Source organism: Chenopodium quinoa, unplaced genomic scaffold (genome assembly GCF_001683475.1).
Source record: "Chenopodium quinoa cultivar QQ74 unplaced genomic scaffold, ASM168347v1, whole genome shotgun sequence".
NCBI classification, from domain to species: domain Eukaryota; kingdom Viridiplantae; phylum Streptophyta; class Magnoliopsida; order Caryophyllales; family Amaranthaceae; genus Chenopodium; species Chenopodium quinoa.
The window spans coordinates 3087292-3108623 of NW_018742461.1; the positions used below are offsets into that span (position 1 = coordinate 3087292).

The 21332-nt window shown below is 44.5% G+C and overlaps 2 protein-coding genes across 5 annotated transcripts; one reads left to right on the forward strand and one right to left on the reverse strand.

The window, feature by feature from the left end:
- Positions 1-304: 304 nt before the first annotated feature.
- Positions 305-21091, forward strand: LOC110718748. Of its 3 annotated transcripts, none has more exons than XM_021897648.1 (12): positions 305-800; positions 2060-2143; positions 14560-14634; positions 14719-14761; positions 14863-14920; positions 15113-15280; positions 15356-15418; positions 15505-15599; positions 15719-15800; positions 16123-16233; positions 16371-16523; positions 20547-21091. In XM_021897648.1, exons 1-11 carry the CDS (start codon positions 680-682, stop codon positions 16509-16511), a joined length of 1041 nt encoding a protein of 346 aa, XP_021753340.1. In that variant the 5' UTR covers positions 305-679; the 3' UTR covers positions 16512-16523; positions 20547-21091. The 3 variants fall into 3 exon arrangements, with proteins under 3 accessions (XP_021753340.1, XP_021753339.1, XP_021753338.1); XM_021897647.1 differs by having other exon boundaries at positions 306-800; positions 20550-21090; XM_021897646.1 differs by lacking the exon at positions 20547-21091 and having other exon boundaries at positions 308-800; positions 16371-16682.
- LOC110718747 (filament-like plant protein 7) lies at positions 16693-20535 on the reverse strand. Of its 2 annotated transcripts, none has more exons than XM_021897644.1 (6): positions 20388-20535; positions 20090-20227; positions 19725-19857; positions 17879-19649; positions 17602-17668; positions 16693-17383 (listed from the first exon to the last, which is right to left on the reverse strand). In XM_021897644.1, exons 2-6 carry the CDS (start codon positions 20186-20188, stop codon positions 16895-16897), a joined length of 2559 nt encoding a protein of 852 aa, XP_021753336.1. In that variant the 5' UTR covers positions 20189-20227; positions 20388-20535; the 3' UTR covers positions 16693-16894. The 2 variants fall into 2 exon arrangements, with proteins under 2 accessions (XP_021753336.1, XP_021753335.1); XM_021897643.1 differs by having other exon boundaries at positions 20090-20232.
- Positions 21092-21332: the final 241 nt, after the last annotated feature.

A 21332-nucleotide genomic window follows, 5' to 3' on the forward strand; every position in this document is an offset into this window, starting at 1 on the left:
GCACCCTCCTTACCTAATTTCGTCGCTCCCTTCCCCTTTAACCATTATCACAAACCCTAGATCGAGAACCCTTCACCCTTTAAACCCTAGATCGAAAATCGGGAGAGGAGTGTTGGTCGTCGGCGAGGGTTGGGGGAAGGGGCTGGTGGTGGTACTGGTGGTGAGGCTGGGGACTAGGGTCTAGGCTGAGTTTTTTTTATTTTTAAAATTTAATTTTTTTTTTAAATTTTTATTTTTTAATAATTAATTAAATATATTTTAAAAAAACAATCAATTAGAGGATGCCACGTGGCATAATTAATCCTTTTGGAGCATTTTTGTTAAATTTGGAAGCATATAGTGCATTTGTAAAGTTTCATGGTTATATGATGAATAAATGAATTAACCAGGGGTATGAATTATTTTGGGAGAACACGAAAAAAAAAAAAAAAAAAAACTATATTCTGCAGTTCATTTGGAAAAAAAAGAAAAAAAAAAGGTGATTTTAGAAAGACAGAAAAAATTCCCTTGCTTGAGTGTAGTATTCTCATCCACTTACTTTCCCTCTCGACCTCTCTCTCACCAGTCATCCCCACCGCTGCCATTGCCACCGCCGGCACCACCATTAACTCCGTTACTTCACGACAAACTTATACACACGCTATTTTCTTATTAAGAACTGAAAAAAAAATAAAGGAAAATGAGAGCAGGGATAGTAGGCATTGTTCATGGAGGTCCCACTTTCACTTCTAGCGCCACCGCTTCACGGTTGCGCTCTTTTCCACCTCGTTCTCTTCATGTTCGATGCTTTTCTTCTTCCGGTATTTTCACTTTCTTTCTTTAATTATGATCTTTCATACAAAATTGTAATTTCTTAATTTGCTCTGTTTACCTAGAATTAGAGGTTTGTTGATTCATAATCTGGTTTTGTTAATCCACAATTAGGTTTTCTGGGTATCTGTTTTAATGAACTGGGTATCTTTCTTTTTTTAAATTTTTGTAATGGGTTGTAGTATAATATTGGATTGAGTATATTAGAATGATTTGCAATTTTGATGTGGATTTTTGGTGATAAATGTGAGAATGTAGAATTTGTTTGTGTATTCAGCATTTATTTGATAACAATGGTGGAATAAGATTTTTGTAATTAAGCTGAAAGGATGACTCTCAATTTTAGTTGTAAGCTGTAACTCTATTTTGATAAATGTTGGCTGTTAGGAGGGTGAATTTTATCAACAACTACCCACTTATGGCGTGATTTAATCTCCTTAATTTGCGAATTCGATGTGTTGGTTGGTTCATGGAGGGGTGGATTATAAGAAATGGCTTTGTAATAAGATAGAGAGTAGACAATATAAAGGAAAAGAATAATTTAGGCTCATGTGAGTGACAATTATATGTGATTTAGAGTTAAGTTACCTAATTAGTTCTGTTATGGAATCTGAAGTGATGGGAATCTGGTTGTGGGCAAAAATTATGGACGGGTTTTTGTTACCAAGTTTTCTCTTGGTGATGTGCTTATGGTGGAATGAAATTGATGTAGTATTTATTTCTAAGGCTAATTCGAGTTGTGTTTTCGTTCATAAAGAAAATAATAATTTGGTACTTGCAGTAGTGTTTTGATTGATAGAGCTATTTACAAGATGAGGGTTGAGCTTGATCTTGATTTACTTAAGTTTGCATTGGCTTATGCAAGACTCAGATGTGAAGATTTTGTGTTGGATTATCTATTAGTTTAGGTTGCTTGCTTGAAGGTTCAGCTAGATAAAAAATAAAAATCTATTATTCTTCTTGTGAGATTATGATACTTGTGTGCAGCATAGTGGTAGTTATTATGATTTAGCGATTTACAGTCATGACTACGTGAGACAAACGATTAATGTTAGTATAATTTACAGTTGAAAGCTTGCTTATGAACTTATAATTTTCTTGAAAAGTAGAGGTTAGTTGGTAGATAAAGTGTTTATGGACGACATGCCTGCATTATACTTGATTGAGTTCTGTCTTTTACCATTTTACCTGCTATCTGTTTTATGAACTTTTATACATTTCTGTTTTAATTATGTAAAAATATGTGCAGGCCATGTATCATTTATAAAGGATGTTGCTTGCACTCAACCCCCTGAGCATCTTCATGAGCTGCTAAATGTGCTACAAACAAAGGGTATAGTTCATACATACTCAACCATCATCTTTGAGGGATCAAGATTTCTATGGTATGGCGTGTGGTAAATTAGGAAAGTATTGTTTTTAACATCATAAGCTCACAAGTCATGATACTATATCTAGTTAAAAACTGATTTGATCCATGCATCAAATAAGATTATATCATGGTTTTGATTCCACTAGTACTAATTATATTATTTCTATATAATCAGTAGTCTTCAAAAAAAAAAAAAAATCTATATAATCAGTAATCAAGAAGTATGTGTATTCATGGCTGTTTGTGGACTGTGGGTAGTTCGTAGTGACTGTTCAACACCGACATGGAATCCTGATATTATCATTTTTTTTTTTTTTGGCATCAGCGATATTATCAATATACATTAGTTAGGGGAAACAAAACCCTTACATGTATTTTATGCTGTCATTGCTTAAATATAAGGCTGCATATGCCCAGATAAGGCAGGAGCCAGCATAATTGTTGTTTTCATATCTGCAAATATTTTTTTTCTTTGGCATCAGATGTCAAAAGTTTTTAGCCTTACCTTGTTTTATTAATGTTTCGGATGAAAACAATCGAATCTCGGAAGATCCTTTTATCTTGAGGGAACTTGGTCTCGGTCCGAACGACGCAGGAGCCGAGGGTTTCCTGCACAACAAATACACGTAAACTAGCCTCGGGGGGGACGCCGAGGAAGGCCCCTCCGATGCTTAAGTCAGTATATTAGAGAGAGAAAGCTGTGCAAGAGTTTAGTTGCTTGAGGCTTTATTGTCTTACCAAGAATTGACCAAATTGTTGGCTTTTATACCTTGGCTAATGAAGGAGGCGGATTGGGCCCGGAAGTCAGTTGGGCTGGGCCAAGCTGATTGGGCCGTTGACTGACCTTGACATGGCTTTGAGGATGTTGATTTTTGACTTTAGCACATTTGGAGAGTTGAACCTTAACCTTGGGCTTTTAATTGGATCATTCAGTGACCAGGCCCAATTGGACTAAATTGGACCCAAACAACTTGCCCCCCAGACCCGATTTGGAAGGATGACGGGTCGGGTTTGATTTAATCAGAAAAGGAGGGAAGTGAATGATTTGTTAATCCAAAAATGTGAATTTGAACCGTAATTAACCCATGATTAATGAGATAACAACAGTTAATGTGGATAATTGCGGAAGTCGGACGGGTAGTGGGCGACTTAACTGCAAGGTCGTGTGTTTAACGGTTACTTAGTGGGGTGCTTGAGAGAAATTGAAACGCAGACTCCTTGAATTCCCATTTCTGGAGATATAAATAGAGGCGCGTCTTCTCTCCCCACTCACTCATCAACACAAACCCAGAATTCTCAAGAACGCTCAAGAGCCCGCATCAAAACTTCGCAAATTCCCCGAGCATTAAGCTTAGAAGCTGAGACTTGTCACTACCAATTCGTAAATCGGCGGCTTTTGCTTCAGATCAAGGTAAATTCCTTTGATTTTATTTCATCTTTCTTCGACTTTGCACTCTTTCCCCTTTTTCGACTTTTTCCTTCGAAATTCGTCAATGGTGAGGGGAGTTAGAGGTGGAGCCCGTGCTCCAAGAAGAGCAAGGCTAATCCCCGATCCCAGGGACAGGATTGGGACCTGGAATGGACGAAGGACAGAGTCTGACCCTGCTGAAGGGGTTAGGGCGACTCCCATTTCTTCGGCTCCTCCTCAGAGGGCTGAGGGGGTGAGAGCTTCAGGACGGGATGATGAAGTTCCCGCTGTCCTTTGGGATATCCTCCCAGGGTTTTCAGAGTGGGAGGATGCCGAAGTAGCTTCGGCCATGATAAAGAACCGTCCCTACTCATGGTGGGTAGAGAACGCCGATCAATATCGATTTGCTGAGCAAATTGAGTTGCACTACGGCATTTTTGAAGCTGATGGATATTGGTGCCGAATGCCCTCAGCATCCGATAGAATCCATCGTCCACCCCCGGGGTATGTGGGGGTGTACACGAGACAGCTTCAGTATGGGCTGAGGTTCCCTTTGGACGTATTCGTTCGAGACTTGCTGATCCATTACAACATTTCCCTGTGCCAGCTGACCCCCACCAGCATCCGAAGGGTAATGACGTACTTATGGGTCTGCAAATTCTTCAGATACGTGCCGAACCTGCACTGCTTCAGAAAGCTCCATCGGCTAGTGCCAAATATTCAGAGTGGGCACGGAAGCCATGGTTCTGGGTGGTATCGGATTGAGTCTCGGCCCCCGTTCCTAACCATGTGGCCGAACGACTCTTCAGACAAGGACTGGAGAGGTCAATGGATTTGGGTTAGGGCGCCCACGGAGCCGAGCCATCCTTATGTTTTCAGCGCTCCCCGGTATCTTGCCGAGCCGGATCCTGATATGGGAAGTTTAGGTCCTCCCGAAGATAGCGGGCCAGACCCGAACCTTAATCAGCAGAACATCTTCGGCAAGCTGCCGAACCGGGGAGGCAGCGGCCGAATGCAGCATATCCCGGAGACTTGGCTCCCCGATACGCACTATGTTTTCCAAGAGAATATGCTGGCAGCTGTCGGCCTCAGCCGAAAGTTTAGGGATGGTAATCTTCTTCGGCTGGGGCCGAGGCCTTTTAATTATCTCTTTTCTTCTTTCATTTTGCTTTCTTGTGATGTGCCGAACTAACTGAATTGACTTCTCCCCTTTTCTTTTTCAGAACGGGACGAGACCAACGTCGGCATTGATTACGCTCGCCTTGGCGTCAACCGAGAACGAGTCGTAACTGATCGGGCTCCCCCTATCACTGAACCAAGGCGCCGAGAGGTTCACCTAGACTCTTCCCACTTCCAAATTGAGGCTGTTGCTCTGTATCAGAGGCAGAAGCCTTGGTGGAAGAAGAGGGATCCCTTGTTTCAGCTGCTGGAAGAAGAAGCTGAAGCTGCCCGTACAGCCGAAGAGGTTGCACGGGTTATTGAAGCTTGTGAAGGTGGAGAAGGGTCCTCCAGAGTTGCTGAAGAAGCTGCGGCTAGGGCAGCTGAAGAAGACGAGGCTTTGCTGAAGACCTCGGTGAGCCTTTAGACTTAACTTTGTCTTTCTTCTTTTTTTTTTTTTTTTACTCACACTCTTCTTCCCCCTGTCTGTTACAGTCTGAAGAGAGTAACAGACACAGAGAAGGCAAAGCTCCTGTTCGTCCCGAAGATCAAATACAAGAGTCTTCAGATTCAGATATGGACGAGCAGCCCCTTCTGAAAAGGCGCCGAAGGATGGCCATCATCGGCCCTCATGATTTTCAGCAGAGGCCGATGACCATCGGCGTCGCAATAAGGGAACCTGAGGAAGGCAATGGATCGCCGAGGGTTCCCCAGCCAACACCCCAATCTCCTCAAAAGACCCCTCCACCACCTCCTGAGATGGAGGTGGATCAGAGAACTCCCGGACCTAAGGGAGGGGTCCAAGAAGAAATCAAGGAGAGTGCTGCTGAGCACGAAAATAAAGATGCCGTGATGTCAAGTGCTGAAGGCTTCACGGCAGATATCGCAAGAGAGGTTGAGGCTTTCGTCCTCACCCCTGAAGAAGAGGAGGTCATAGTACTTGACTCCTCTGAGAAGGACGATGCTGAGACAACCAAAGCTAATCAAGCTCCATCGTCGTCCTTCCCTTCTTTCCAGACTCTGCATTCTGGAGAAATGGGTTTCTCGGCCCCCCGAATTCCAATCCCAGATCACATCTGGGACCTCATATGGGGTCAAAACCGAGAAGGAGCTGAAGCCTACTTCGGCAGTTTTGCTGGCATGTCCGAAGTAGACAGGGCAAGGATCTGGTCGCTGAAGGCCACTGCTGGGATGGGCGAATCCAGTAGATCAGTTCCTGACCCAGCCAGGTCTAACCAACTGCTGATGATGCAGGTAATTTTCCTTCATTTCCTCCGAAATTCAGCTCTATTTTTTTTTACTTATTTTTTGTCTTCCTGTTTTCAGTTCGTGCACAATCAGACTCTCACTGTTGAGCTGATTGATACCCTACAAGATAGGGTAGACGCTGCTGTGCACGAAAGGAAGGTGGCTGAAGAGGAAGTTAAGCTTGCTAAGCTGAAGCAAGCAGCAGCTGAAGAGAAGCAGCAGGAGGTTGAGGATTACGGTAAAAAAGCTGCCGAAGCTCTGAAAACCTTCTGCGATGCTATGGAGATGGAGGTTTTTCCCCCACTGATGGAAGGGGAAAAATTCCTCCAGGAGCATATGGGAGTGGACGTCTCCAAGTTCAAGGCTGCTATTGAGAGCCGAATTCAAGGAACTGCTGCACAAGCTGAAGTGCAGCAGCGTCTAGAGGCTCTTGAAGCCAGCCGAATGGCTGCTGAAGAGTTGCTCTTGGCCAAAGACGTCCAACTCTCAGAGGCTGCTGCTGCTGCTGAAGCTCAAAGAGCTAAATTCCAAGAGGCTGAGGATCAACTGCTGATCCAGAAAGTTGAAGTGGCCCAAGCTCAGACAAAGGCTTTCCAAATTCAGCAAGAGCTGAATGAGCTGAAGGGTTCCTCCTCCAAAGTCGCTGATGAGCTGAAGAAATCCAAGGAAGACTTGGAGGAGACCCAGAAGAAGCTGGCTGATGCTGAGGCTTCACTCAAGGTCCGTGTCTATACCCAAGAGGAATATGAGATGGGTTTCAGAAACGGATTTCGAGTCTGCCGAAGAGTCTGCCTTCATGCTGAGCCGAAGCTGGACTGGTCTAAATGTGCTGAGTGGGTCCAGAATCCCGAAGACCCTCACATGAAGTATGCAACTCCAGCTGAAGCTGAAATTCTTAAGGCTGAGGAAGCCGAAGAGGAAGCTGAAAGACTGGAGTTGGAAGCTGAGCAGAGGGAAAGGGAGGCTCGGCAAAATGCAAAGCCCGCCTCTTCTGCTGCTGGGGCTGAGGCCACCATGGGACTCAACGCTGATCAGTCTGATCCCCCGGCTGAAGCATAGGAACTCGGGCAGTCGTCTTCAGAATCTTGCGGTTCATCATGTGCTTAACTTTAGACTCGCCGCTTTCTGAGTTTTTTGCCTTGTTTTTTGCTTCAGCTTGCCTTGTCGTACAGCAGTTTTATTTTTTGCTTATGTACGTATTTCGGCAGCTGTTATTTTCCGCTTGTGGGCGGCTGCCGACTATTTTTGTAATTCAACATTTTTATTTCAAAGAAGTTCACTTTCTCAGCTTTCTTGTGTATTTTTTCCTTCGCTTTACCAGTCTTCGCACTTTACTGCTTTCTTTGAATGATCTTTCAAATATTTGCTAAGTGCAGAACTTCGGCTAGCGAGAATCATTTCTGCTGAGACTTCTTTTTGCCGTTTGTACTCGGATGTTTTCAACTTGTGAAAAAACTGACATAAGTATCAAACTTCGGCTGAGCTGAAGGGTATTAGATCAGTTGTGCCATTTCTCTATTTCCCTCTGCCCCCCCAGAAATCTGAAGATGAGGTCTTCTGAATTCTGGAATGGCTGATAATTTTTCTCGGCTAAGCCGAGGATCTTTGAACACTTTGCTTTATTTTCTACATCTGTTTTTAAAGTACTGATTTCCCACCTGAGAGTTTTCACTCTAGAGATGGTACTCTTGTGACACTTTCTTCAATTCATCCAAGGGAACAACTATCCGAAACACCATGCCGGGGCAGCAGTTTATCTGAAGTACGAGGCATCATCATGCAATACTTCAGAGTTGCAACTACCACCCGGAACTGATTCATCCGAAGTACAAGGCATCACTATGCAATACTTCGGGGCTTTATCAGTTCCTATTTTTTAGGCTATGTTTCGGATAAGTCTATGGCCTTTTTGCCCAAAGGAACAGATTCTCCGAAGTACAAGGCATCACTATGCAATACTTCGGGCTTGTATCCTTTTTTGGCAGGTTTTACGGCTTGCCGAGGTACAAGGCATCATTATGCAATACCCCGGACAGCGCCGAATGAAACCTTGAATTTTTGAAAAACCGTAGAAAGCATAAAGACTTAAAGAATACACGCAATCTGAATGAATACTGGCTCGATGGCCTTTTTGTAAACAGAATCAGTGTACTTACATAGATTGTACTATCCGAAGGATTTACACATAGTATTTTTTGAGCACATCGGCATTCCAATGGTTTTTCAGCTCGGTGCCATCCATTTGTTTGAGTCTGAAGGTACCGGGCTGAAGCTCTTGATAAATTTCATAAGGTCCCTCCCAAGATGCTGAGAGTTTGCCATGAATGCGACTTTTTTGAACAGCTGCAGCATTCCTCAAAACTAAATCCCCAACTCTGAGAGGTCGTTGATAGACTCTTCGGTTGTAGGACTTGCTCATTCTGAGCTTGTGTGCAGCCATCCTTTCTCGGGCTAGATCTCTAATCTCGTCAAGGAAGTCGAGGGACTCTTTCATGAGCTGCTCATTTTCCTCGGCTGAGAAGAGATTCACTCGTAGGCTTTCTGAGCCCACTTCCACTGGAAGCACTGCTTCGGATCCATACACCAGCTGAAAAGGTGAATGCCCCGTTTCCTCCTTCTCGGTTGTCCGGAGTGACCAGAGGGTTCCCGGAAGTTCCTCTACCCACTTGGACTTTTGATCCTCTACTCTTTTTCTGAGAGCGTTAAGGATCTGTTTATTTGCGGCTTCGGCTTGGCCATTACTCTGAGGGTGGCAAACCGCGGAGTAGGCCAATTTTATCCCGAATTGATCAGTGTATCGGCGCAAGGGCAGGTTGTCAAACTGTCTGCCGTGGTCGAACACAAAAACTTTTGGGATGCCGAACCGAGTTATTATGTTCTGCCAGATGAACTGTCTGACAGTTTGCTCAGATATGCTTGAAGCAGCTTCCGCTTCAATCCATTTGCTGAAATAGTCGATTCCGACTATCAGCCACTTTCTTTTGTATGGGGCCTCGGGAAAGGGTCCCAGAATATCCAACCCCCATTGTGCAAATGGAAGAGGATTAAGAATTGGCTGGAGATCTAGGCATGGCCGATGGATTACCGGTGCAAATTTTTGGCATTTCTCGCATTTTCTGACCATGTTCTTTGCATCCGAGATCATTGTAGGCCAAAAATACCCTGCCCTGAGAGCTTTGTGGGCTAAGGTTCTCCCTCCTATGTGGTTTCCGCAGATGCCGAGGTGAATCTCTCGGAGAATATAGTCGGCATCCGTTGGACCCACGCATTTCAATAATGGAGCGGAGAAGGATTTTCTGAGGAGTTGGCCGCCGAAGACGAGGAATCGTGAACTGATCCGCTTTATCTTGGAGGCCGAATTCCTATCCTCGGGGAGCTCGTCCCTGAGTTTATAAGCCAGGATGTCATCCATCCAGCTCGGCTCGAGTGCAGCGCAGCAGATTGATATTGCTTCGGCTACACTCTTTTCTCGGCGCACCTCCACATAGACAGAACGGCTTAACTCAGTCAGAGTTGAGCTTGCAAGTTTGGAGAGTGCGTCCGCTTGAGCATTTTGACCCCTTGGGATCAGCTCTACTTCGAAAGATCTCAGCTTCGCAATTGTCGATTTGATCCTTGTGAGGTAAGCTGCCATTGAAGGCTCTTTAGCCTCATACTCCCCCGGATCTGATTAGCGACCAGCTGAGAATCTGTCTTGAGGTAGACATGCTCGGCTTCCAACGATATGCACAGGTCTAAGCCAGCAATGGCTGCTTCATATTCGGCCTCGTTGTTAGAGGCTTTGAATGAAAATTTTAGTGCATACTCGAAGGTTTTGCCTTCGGGAGAGGTAATGACGACCCCTGCCCCCGAACCGTTCACGGTGGAGGACCCATCCGTGAAGACGGTCCAGATTTTCCTCCTTGCATCCAGAGTCTCCTGATAGGAGCACTCGGCCAAGAAGTCTGCCAAGGCTTGCGCCTTGATGGCTGTTCTCGGCTGATAACCGATACTGAACTCGGTGAGCTCGAAAGCCCACTTTGCTAGTCTACCGGATTTTTCAACCTTGCCGAGGACTTTCTCTAACGGCTGATCAGTTAGAACCGCTATTTGATGAGAATCAAAATAGGGTCGCAACTTCCGAGCAGCCACCACCACTGCATAAGCCACTTTTTCTAACAATGGGTAGCGCGTCTCGGCATCCGTCAGGGTGTGGCTGACGAAATAGATCGGCTGTTGAACTTTTTCTTCTTCCCTTAGCAGCACCGCGCTTACCGTGGCTGGACTGACCGCCACGTATAAGTATAGGATGTCTCCTACGACTGGCCTTGCCAGTGTTGGGAGTTGAGCCAGGTGTTCACGGAGCTGCTGAAAGGCTGACTTTTGTTCGTCTCCCCATTCAATGCCTTTTGAATTTTGGAGCTTCAGCGCCTTGAAGAAAGGGAGCCCTTTGTCTGAGGCTCGTGAGATGAACCTGGACAAGGCAGCCATTCTCCCGGCTAGACGCTGAATATCCCTTTTTGTCTTCGGCTCGGGGAGGTCTAAAGCAGCTTGTACTTTGGCGGGGTTTGCATCAATCCCCCTCTTGCTGACCATGAAGCCGAGGAACTTGCCTGACTTCACGCCGAAGACACATTTCTTCGGATTCAGCTTCATTTTGTATTTTCTGAGGGTGGCGAAGGTTTCGGCTAGGTCCGTGACATGATCTTTTTCTTTTATGCTTTTGACGATTGAGTCGTCAACATAAACCTCCATGTTTCGGCCTTTTTGCTCGGCGAAAACCTGATCAACCAACCTCTGATATGTTGCCCCCGCATTTTTCAATCCGAAGGGCATCATTCTGTAATTGTACAACCCGGAACTTGTTATGAACGCTGTTTTAGCTCGGTCCTCGGGGTGCATGAAGATCTGATGGTATCCCGAGAATGCGTCCATGAAACTGAGCAGAGCATGCCCGCTTGTCGAGTCGACCAGTTGGTCGATCCTCGGCAGCGGATAGGAGTCCTTGGGACATGCCCTATTCAGGTCCGTGAAGTCAACGCACATCCTCCAGTTACCATTTGCCTTCTGAACCATTACAACATTGGCCAGCCACTCCGGATACTGACAGGGTTCAATGAACCCAGCATCTAGGAGCTTATCGACCTCAGCTGCGATGTTCTGGTTCTTTTCGGCGGAGTAGTTCCGCTTTTTCTGCTTAATGGGTCGACTGGAGGGGTCGACATTAAGCCTATGGGAGACGAAGTCCGGATCAATCCCGGGCATTTCTGCGGCTGAGAAGGCGAACACGTCTCCACTGGCCCGTAGGAGTTGGACGAGTGCCGCACGGGTGTTTGGCTCCAGTGACGACCCGATGCTAACACATCTGTTCGGATCTCCTACGGTCAGTTCTATTGACTCGGTCAGGTCATCCGTTTCCATGCTCTTAGAGTTGGATTCCTCGAATTCCGGCCTGCTATCAATATTAGCAGACTTTCCTGACCGCGGCTGGCCATCAGAGTCGTTCGGCTCTGAGGCGGAGTCAGCCTTTTGGCCCCCATCAGATTTCTCGTTGTCTGGGGCTTCATTAGCCGAAACGTCTGAGCCTCTCGGCTTTTTGGCGTTTCGGTCCCGGTGCTTTTCCTCCCCATCGCCACGGTCGCCTCGGCGAGACGTGGATGGCTTGAGGTGATTGCATCGGCGGGCTTCTTTTTTACTGCCCTTTATTTTCTCGGAGCGTCCCTCGTCTGAAACGTATATCATGATTTGATGATACGTGGAGACGACTCCTTGAATGCCGTGAATGAGGGGTCTCCCCATGATCACGTTGTATGCAGATGGAGCATCTACGACCAAAAATTCGGCCATGATATTCCTAGCTGCTCGGCCTTCGCCGATGGTGACAGGAAGTGTAATCTTCCCGTCAGGATACGAGGAAGAGCCGTTGAACCCAGACACCGGGTAGGGTGCGGGGGCCAGGTGCTCGGCTCCCATCCTCAGCTGGTCGAACGCTCCTCGGAAGAGGATGTTCGCCCCGCTACCGCCGTCGACGAGGGTCCGCCAGACGTTGCGGTTGGCGATGCCCAGAATGATTACTAGTGGGTCATCGTGGGGGTATACCACCCCCTCACAGTCTTCGGCTGTGAACAGGATGTTCGGCGCCGGTGACTGGGACTGCCGAAGCTCAGCCTGATGAATCTGATGGGTTAGACCCCTCAGTTGGCGTTTGGCTGTGCCTCGCGAGATTCCCCCGGAAATAACTAGGATGTCGAGGGACTCCTTGCCCTGAGGTCCCTTATCCTTCTTCCGAGCGAAGTTGAGGTCCTGCCGAGAATCTTTTTCAGCTTTTTTCTCCTCGCGCCTGTCCGCGAGGTATTGGCTCAGGTACCCCTTGCGGACCAGATCCTCAATCTGGTCCTTCAGCTGGACGCAGTCCTCGGTGCGATGTCCGGGTGAGTCATGGAACTCGCACCACTGGTCCTTTCCCCTCGTCTGATGCCAGGGAGGCAACGGACGAGGTTTTTTGAATCTCCCCTCGTCCTTCGTCGTGCTGAAAATCTTAGCACGGGGAAGGGAGAGTGGAGTGTATGAATCGTACCTTCCCGTGTAGGGAAAGTGTCTTTCCTTCTTCGGCTCGGCAGCAGAGGACGGTTCTGAGGCCTTAGCCTTCCCTTTCCTCTGCGCCGAGACTTCGGGCTGCTGCCCTTTCGGCTTGTCAATTCTCGGACGAGACTGAGACCTGGATCTGTTCCACTCCTCGGCTCGGATGAACCTATCCGATGCTTCCAAGGCTTCCTCCAGGGTCTGCGGGGGATGCATGACCATGAAGTCCAGGAACTTTCCAGCTTGGAGGCCGTTCCGTAGCGCGAACACGGCCAGGCCTTGATCCAGACTTGTGATTCCGGATGACTCGTTGCTGAAGCGAGTCAGATAGTCGCGGAGGCTCTCGTCCTCCGCCTGCTGCAGACTCATTAGCTCTGCAGTGGTCTTCTCTCGGCGGTTGGCCGTAGAGAATTTGCTCTTGAACTTGTTGGAGAGGTCGTTCCAACCGGTTATGGAGCCTTCCTTGAGCCCTTTGGTGATCCAGGATTGGGCAACACCTTTGAGGGTCGTAGGAAAGTATTTACACCAGGTAGCCTCAGACCTCGGGTTCAGATACATGTGCCCCTCGTAAGAGGCAATGTGATCCTTAGGATCTGAGGTACCATCGTAAGTAATATGTGCCGGGATTTTGACCGTTGGCACATGCTCTTCCAGAATCCACTTCTGGAAGGGCGAGTTCGATGGAACCATGACCGCCTTCCCCTTGTACCCGGCCTCAGGGACCTCGCTCCCTCCTCTCTCAGAGGTGGAAGTGGTTTTCGTCCCCGGCTGAGACAAGGTTGGGTGGGGTCCGGTATCCTCTGGGAAGGTGAGGCGGCTATGCACACTCACCTCCCTCGAACCCAAGCGTTCGTGAACGCTTTGGCGGGCGAATTCCGGGTCCTTGGAGGGCCCCATGGAATTCTGAGCTTCAGAGTGGTCAGAGGGTTGAGGGTTCCTCCTCCTCTCCTTACTGGAGTTTCGGGTGTCCCCTCGCCACCTCTGGCCGAGCTCTCTATGTGGTGGAACTTGTCCACCATCATCCTGACCGATCCTCCTTTTCAGGTTTCTCGGCTGGTGATCATCAGGCATCTGGATTGGAGCCCCTTGAGCTTTAAGGAACTCCATGCAGATGGCCACTGCTCTGGCCACTTCCTCGGTGGAGGGTCCGGAGGGAGGAGTCTCCCGCGGATGTGACCTGGATTGCACGCTATGGCGCGGCGGGGAGTTCCTCGCACCTGAGCCACTCGGTCTCGGGGATGGCCCCGGCTGCCGAGTGTGGTGCGAGGTGTTCTCCTCCTGAAGGCTAGGACCTCTTGAGGCTTCCCTTTCCGGAGAAATGGGGGCCTCCGATTCGGAAGAGGCTTGCTCCGGGGAGGGATAAACCGGCTGGCGTTCCCTCACCGTAATCTGGCCTCCTCCCTTCTTAGCCCTCTTGGAACTCTTTCCACTCTTAGTCATGGCGACTGCCGGAGTGTTTGATGACTGACGCGAAATTTAGTAGCGTTCCCCACAGACGGCGCCAAATTGTTTCGGATGAAAACAATCGAATCTCGGAAGATCCTTTTATCTTGAGGGAACTTGGTCTCGGTCCGAACGACGCAGGAGCCGAGGGTTTCCTGCACAACAAATACACGTAAACTAGCCTCGGGGGGGACGCCGAGGAAGGCCCCTCCGATGCTTAAGTCAGTATATTAGAGAGAGAAAGCTGTGCAAGAGTTTAGTTGCTTGAGGCTTTATTGTCTTACCAAGAATTGACCAAATTGTTGGCTTTTATACCTTGGCTAATGAAGGAGGCGGATTGGGCCCGGAAGTCAGTTGGGCTGGGCCAAGCTGATTGGGCCGTTGACTGACCTTGACATGGCTTTGAGGATGTTGATTTTTGACTTTAGCACATTTGGAGAGTTGAACCTTAACCTTGGGCTTTTAATTGGATCATTCAGTGACCAGGCCCAATTGGACTAAATTGGACCCAAACAATTAATAATAGAGCTGAACTCATACTTTATTATGCTTCAAGCAGGTGAAACTATTGTTTCCCCAGGAGCTAGGCAGGGCTTGATTCCACTTGTTATTCCACTATCAGAAAATTCATCAGGTTATAAGAGTAACAACTGTTCACAATTATGTATCCTCTATCCATTGAATTCTCTGTGTCTCAATGAACTATTGTCTTCAACAGGTACTATAACTGCCTTGCTGCGATGGCCAACAGCTCCACCAGGGTAGGAAATTTTAAAACTTATGTACCCAATTCCTTGAACTTCTTGTACAAGTTCTCATAACCCATTACCAACTGTTTAGCCTTCCAAATCCTACACTGCAGGATGGAGATGCCAGTTGTGGAAGTACACAAACATGGGGTTTGGCTTTTGGCAAAGAATGTAATAAATTATTCTGAAAGCATATGTTCACATGCGTACGTAGACAAGCTCTAGTATCAATATTGAAGGATGATGTAGTCTGTCTAGTATATGCTTTATATGCCTTCCACCGTCTACACAAATTTTTTGCGTTACTCATCGTAATGAGGCCCCATGTTTCACAACATGATGAATGGTTACTTTGCAATCCAGGTAAATCAATATATTCACAGAATACTTGTTGAGGAAGATGCGTTGAACAGGGAAGGTGGTGATGATGTGCTTTTTGCGGCTTCTCTTGAGGCTGGAAAAAAGCTTTATAAAAAGGGTGATATGGCTGAGTCGCAGACTCCTAATCTTGATGTCTATCTTCTTAAAAAGGTAAAAGGAGAAATTTTAAATTTACTTAATAACCTGACTCCTTGAACTTGTTAAATGACACCATTCTTTACTTAGGTCGGGTTGTTTCCAGATGTTTTAGAGAGAAAAGTGATGCGACATTTCGATGATGGTGATCATGTGAGCTTACTTGGATTCTATCCATATTTTTCTGCTGAATATTGCGATTGATCTGTTTTTATAATACTCTTTTTTGTGACCTGAAGGTTTCAGCATTGGTGACTGGAGAATTCTATACGAAGAAAGACCTTTTCCCAGGGTTTGCACGGCCTTATGTTTTCAATTCAAAGATCTTGTTGAAGTATGCATACTTGTACTTTAGTTGTTGATAAGCACATATTTCTAATGTTGAGTAGATAGGGTTCTAGATAGTTTGCTTATGATTTGGAAGTTGTATAACCTTGAACTATTAATTTTCAGGGTTGGGCGCGTTTCAGAAGCTAAAGATGCTGCAAGGGTGGCACTGAAATCACCATGGTGGACTTTAGGTTGTCCATACCTGGTATGCATCCTTTCTTCCCCATTACATTTCCTGCATTTCCAGCTCCTTCCCAAAGTTTTCTTGCAGGTTTGGTTAGCCTGGTGACCTTCTTCCCCCTTCTTAAAAAGAATTAAAATCTTTTAGAATTTCTTGTCACGTTTCGATTGAAAAATCACTACAATTGTGGTAGAATCTTCTGCATCGGAAAATGTAAAGAAAGTTAAGGATGAGGATAATGAAATCACTTTCTGAACCATTTTTTCTTGTTTTGACAAGAGACTTTTTTTACTAGATTTTTTTTTTCTTTTTTTTTTGGCTTGTGATGTCTATTAATGTTGATCAGGAAGTTGCTGATATGGCACACTGGGAAGATGAACAAATTGAATACATCAAGGAGAAGGTGACAGAAGAGGGCAGGCAGGAAGATTTGAAGAAAGGAAAAGAACCAATCCAGGTATAAATGTATGATTGTATAATTATAATTGGTTTTGCTAAATGCAAATCTTTGGTTTGGGGAAGATGACCCCAAAGTTTGATAGGAATTCTAGGCAAGACATCTTAAGCAAACTATTTTTCGAACTTCATGTTCAGGTGGCATTGGATGAAGCCGCTTTTTTGTTGGACTTGGCTTCCATTGAAGGATCTTGGGATGAATGTCTTGGGCGAGTTGCTGAATGCTACAAGGAAGCTGGACTAGATGAAATTGCTAGATTTGTTATGTACAGAGACTGATTATAAAACGAGGTGATGTGCTCCATTTTGTTCTGTCCTGAAATTTGCTCCATTTTCCAGTTTTGATTGCCCTTGAAGTTGATTCAACCAACCTGCCAATTGTAACTTTTTTCCTTGTATATATTACTAAGGAATTCACATTTTGGAACAATGGGAAGAGAGAGTCTTGTATAGAATCATGACAGAAGTACATATTTTTTTTTTTTAATCATATAAAGTATTATTACAACCTTGTAACTTTAAGAATTCATACTGCTTGATTATGTACATGCAACCCCAAACTTTAGTGCCTTTGATCACTAGCTTGCAACAAAAGGCTCCTTACTCAATGTTTTGTAAAAAAATTTAAGAGTAGGGAGAAGGATTCAAGTTCATATACTATACTAAATCACAAGCAAGACATCCCTTTGTTTCTTCAAGGTGCTTGTGTTACGCTGCAATGGAGCAGCTTTTGTTTTGCTGGAGCCTTTCCTCCTCCTCAAGAACAGCTTCCTGATAAAACCAAACCCACCACCCGGCTTCTTACTCGGCACAAGAGCTAATGTGCTCACTTCTTCAAGAGATTGGACCTTTAGCCCAGGAGGAGGAGGCAGAGCTTTGAACTCTGTATCGTTGACACTCTTCTTCTCTGAGTTTTCATAACTTTCTTCTTCTTTAGTTCTTAGATTCTTGAGACCATCTGTTTGATCACCACTGTCCTCCAACATACGATCACGGAGAGTAGAGCGTTGTATGGCTAGGCTCTTGTTATCAATCAATGAGGAATTCTGAATCTTTAATGAAGTAGTATCAGGAGAGGGAAGCTCATCAAATTGTGTTGCATCTGGTGATGGCAATGCCTTGAGTTGCTTGGCCAAATTTTGAATTGTTTCCTGTCATTCACACATATATCAGCCAAAAGTGACAACTAACAAGGCTGGAGGGGGTCTTATTAAACATTTTAAACTTTAGTTATATATGCACATGTCGAGAAAGAGCCAATCTGATAAAGGGGAGCTTGAGTTATGAGATGGACTGCATATGCGTTATCCAACCAATACTCATACTCTGAAGCTTTAGCATATGAAATTATGAAGTATGGAGTACTTACTGTTCTCAGTATCTTCTCTACTTGATTTGTGTCATTCTCTGGAAACTCCTTTTTTGAGAGCCTGAACCTGTAGTCACATGCCCTATAGTCTGATCAATCATACATACATACATACATACATACATACATACATACATACATGCATGTGTTGTGTGTGAGCGTGTGTGTGATCTATATCATGAATTTCCTTAAGTTTTGCTTTCTTTAGGTGTGCAATTTTCAGGCTTTTTCTAGGGGGGGAGAGGGGGGGGGGGGGGGGTGGGCTGTTTCCTCTTACGTTTCTAGCTGAAGCTGAAGCTCAAGGCATGTTGTTTCCAATTCTTCGCAGCAATTATTCTTATCCTCCAACTCCACCTCCAAGGATGATAATTTGTGGAGGATCTCGTTTTGTTTGGCTTTTGCAACAGTAAGCTGTGTATCAAGATCTTCATTAATCAACCTCTCATTTTCTACTTGTTCCTCAGTAAGGCCTTTTGATTCCTTGAGAGATTCTAGCTCCCTTTCTAGACTTTCAATGGTTTGCTTTGATTCTTGAAGTTGGTTTCCTAGAGATATATTTTCTTCAATCACACTTTGAAGCTTCTCCTTCACTTGTCTGTTCTCTTCATGCATTGCTGATTGAATTGCTATCATCTGAGCAAGTGTATCATGACGGTTAAGAGAGCCAACCACCATTCGGTTGTCACTTTTTGATCTGTCAATACTGAAACGTTTCCTTATCTTTTCACTCGCGAATGAACCACCTGTTACATTCTGACCTTTGGTGTCTTCCACTGACATACTGTTGCTTAAAAAGCTTGCAAGAGTTGAACTTTCTGTGGGAGTAGAATCTGAAGATTTCCATGTCAAAAGACCACGAATATCTGAGCTGTGATTATCATTTTTCTGCAGATTATCGTAACCCAAAGCAATCAGAATGTCTTGCAAAAGCTCACCCATATTTCTTTGCGAAACTCGATGTTCTTCCAAGATCACTTTTAAGATCTTATCCAGCCAAGAATCCCCCTGACTAAGCAACCCTTTTTCTTTGTTGCTCATACTATCTACAGAAATTGGAACAAGTTCTTTACTGGTTGACTGTAACTCCTTCCCTGAACCTTGTGTATCCGTGCTTACTATAGCATATTTCTCCATTTCTGGCTCATTCTTGTTTTTCTCTTGTCTAAACTGTTCGAGTTCTGCTAGTAAAGCATTAGCCCATGATTCAGAATCACAAACTTCATCATAATTGCTGAGGCCAAGATCAGATATAGCCAACTGCATCGAGTTTTCAGCTTCTGAAAGCTCATTGAGCTGTGCTTTAAGTTCTGCTACTCTAGATGCCATCTGACCATATTTGACTCTCCAAGACCGAAGTTCACCGTTACTTAAAGCCAGCATCTCTTTCAACATCTTGTTTTCCTCTTCCATGTTGAATGCCCTGTCAATGAGGAAACTTGTTCCCCTGCCAGATTTTTCAGGAGAATCCCCCATCCTCGGATTTGACCTCTTTGTATTCAATGGAGCGATTAGACCTTGAAGCCTTTTTCTAACTAGATTGCGTAACTCCTGGCATTCGGCTTCTAACTTCTTTACTTGCTTTGCATTTTCCAACTCTGATCTACGGCTGTTTTTCCATTCCTCGTTTTGCAATTCCAGCTCTTTCTCCATCATGTGGAACTCATACTTAAGAAGCGTATTCTCTTTCTCAGCTGAATCTAACCTGTCCATCAGCATGCCGAATTCAGCTTCCAGCTCCTCTTTTCCCTTATCAAGATCTTGGACCAACTTCTCTTTGTAGAGAAGGGCCTTCATCAAATTGGCATTTTCAGCTGATAGGTTTACCATCCTTTTGCTAGCTTCGGCTAATTTACCATCCAACTTCCTCTTTTCCTTCTCAAAATCCACCAACACCTTCTGCCCATCTCGGAGAGACTCTATCTCCTGCATGCATTCCTTCAATGCAGCATTGAGATTAGCCAGTTTTTGCTCAGCTGGCTCTCCTTGCTGCAGCGCTTTGTCTAACTCTTGCTTGAAGTATGCTGCCTCTGCTGCTGCCATCTTTTGACCTGTGATACGATACTTATCAAATGGACTTCTATATCCAGACATACACCAGAAAGCAGTAAAACCTCGCTATCTACCTGCTAGTGCTTGTTCTGCTATTCGTGCGTGCATTCTGATTAGTTCATCCTTGGCATTACAGTCACATATGACTGAGGCTGATTTGTCACTAATATTACTCAGACATTTCGCAGGTCCTACTCTCTCTTCACCCTGCAGTCAATATACCAACAAAATCAGAACTAATGCATATACTTATACTAAAGGATATGTTTAGAATGACAAATATAAGCTGCATATACATAATGACTATGTTCAGTCACACTACAATTAACAATCACAAAAATCTAGAATGTCATGAAAATTATCTTTACACTAAAACATTCTGTTGAGCTCAGAATCTAATGACAGTAATATAAAAAAAAAACAGGCGAAATTGCCTTACCTCTTCTACATCTCCTTCCAGAGACAAACTAGCTCTTCCATCATCAACTACCGTCTTTTCCGATGATTTCCTCCGCCAACGCCACGACTTGTTCTCCATGGCTTCTTCCCCCTTCTAATAACACTCAAAGAAGAGCTACTACACTAGTACATTGTCAAAACAACCTGTCACTTTAATTCACAACATTATACCAGCTTCTATAAAAGCACCAAGTTAACTCATTTCACTACATAACCTTTCATAATAATGAAGAAAGACTAATGATGATGAATTGAAACATAAGGAAGTAAATTCATACCTCAACTTAACTAATCATGATTTGGGTTTTTGATTAATAATAATAGCAAACTTATTAAACCACACATGTCATACTATATGATTCAACAAAGACATTATAAAACTATAATATATACACATAATATAAGATAAAGTAACCAAATTTGGTTGATGATTATAGCAGGAAAATGGGAAATCTCACCGACAAGCAAGAAATCAGAGAAGAAGTAATAATGTTGTGGGGAGAAAGGGGCCAATGAAGAAGGTGAGTGGAGAAAAGCACGCATGGGGTCCGTTGAAAAAGCAGAGAAATAACCGGTGATTAAGGAAACAGGCAGTGGAATGACTGTGTTTTTTACTTTTTTGACTACATTATTACATTGGATTCTTCTGTATGTGTGCTACTGATGTACTATCTTTCTCTTACTGTCTGCTAAAGAGTTGAACATGTTACAACTTTAGAAGGTACAAGGTTATGGTGATTAAATTGGGAAAATTAGATAATCTACATATGATATGACCGTTAGATGTATCGATTCAGTTGAGTTTCGAACAATTGTCTCGTTTGTGACTCGTAATGGTTTTATCGATTAAAGTAACTAGCACATGTTACAATTAAAGGTGCGCTTATTGGTGTTTGAGCTTATTCGGCAAAAGTAGTTGTTGTAATAGATGGTAGCTGCTAAATTTGGATGTATCTTTTTTTTGCTAAGTACGATGAATGCATGTGTTGGAAGATGATATTTATTAAGCATGTTTCTTTGATGGTGAGTTTGCTCATTATGGTTAGCCTTTTAAGGCAGTGTTCATAGCTAAAAGTACAATCAAGCATATTAGTGGTGCATATCATAGACTTGTAGGTAGTAAAAATGTAAATAAACAAATTTTGTTTTATTAATACTTCAGTTTTGGATGAGTCATTAAGAATAAAATTTATTCCTTTTGTCATAAAATTCTTCTTATTTGC

Bases quoted from the DNA above. Each gene is read 5' to 3' on its own strand.
- LOC110718748 (XM_021897648.1), top strand. From the start codon at position 680: ATGAGAGCAGGGATAGTAGGCATTGTTCATGGAGGTCCCACTTTCACT. The intron at 801-2,059 runs GTATTTTCACTT...AAATATGTGCAG, and splicing joins TCGATGCTTTTCTTCTTCCG to GCCATGTATCATTTATAAAG. The intron at 14,921-15,112 runs GTAATAAATTAT...TTTGCAATCCAG, and splicing joins TTTGGCTTTTGGCAAAGAAT to GTAAATCAATATATTCACAG.
- LOC110718747 (XM_021897644.1), bottom strand. From the start codon at position 20,188: ATGGAGAACAAGTCGTGGCGTTGGCGGAGGAAATCATCGGAAAAGACG. The intron at 19,858-20,089 runs GTAAGGCAATTT...TATTGACTGCAG, and splicing joins TGGAAGGAGATGTAGAAGAG to GGTGAAGAGAGAGTAGGACC. The intron at 17,384-17,601 runs GTAAGTACTCCA...TGTGAATGACAG, and splicing joins TAGAGAAGATACTGAGAACA to GAAACAATTCAAAATTTGGC.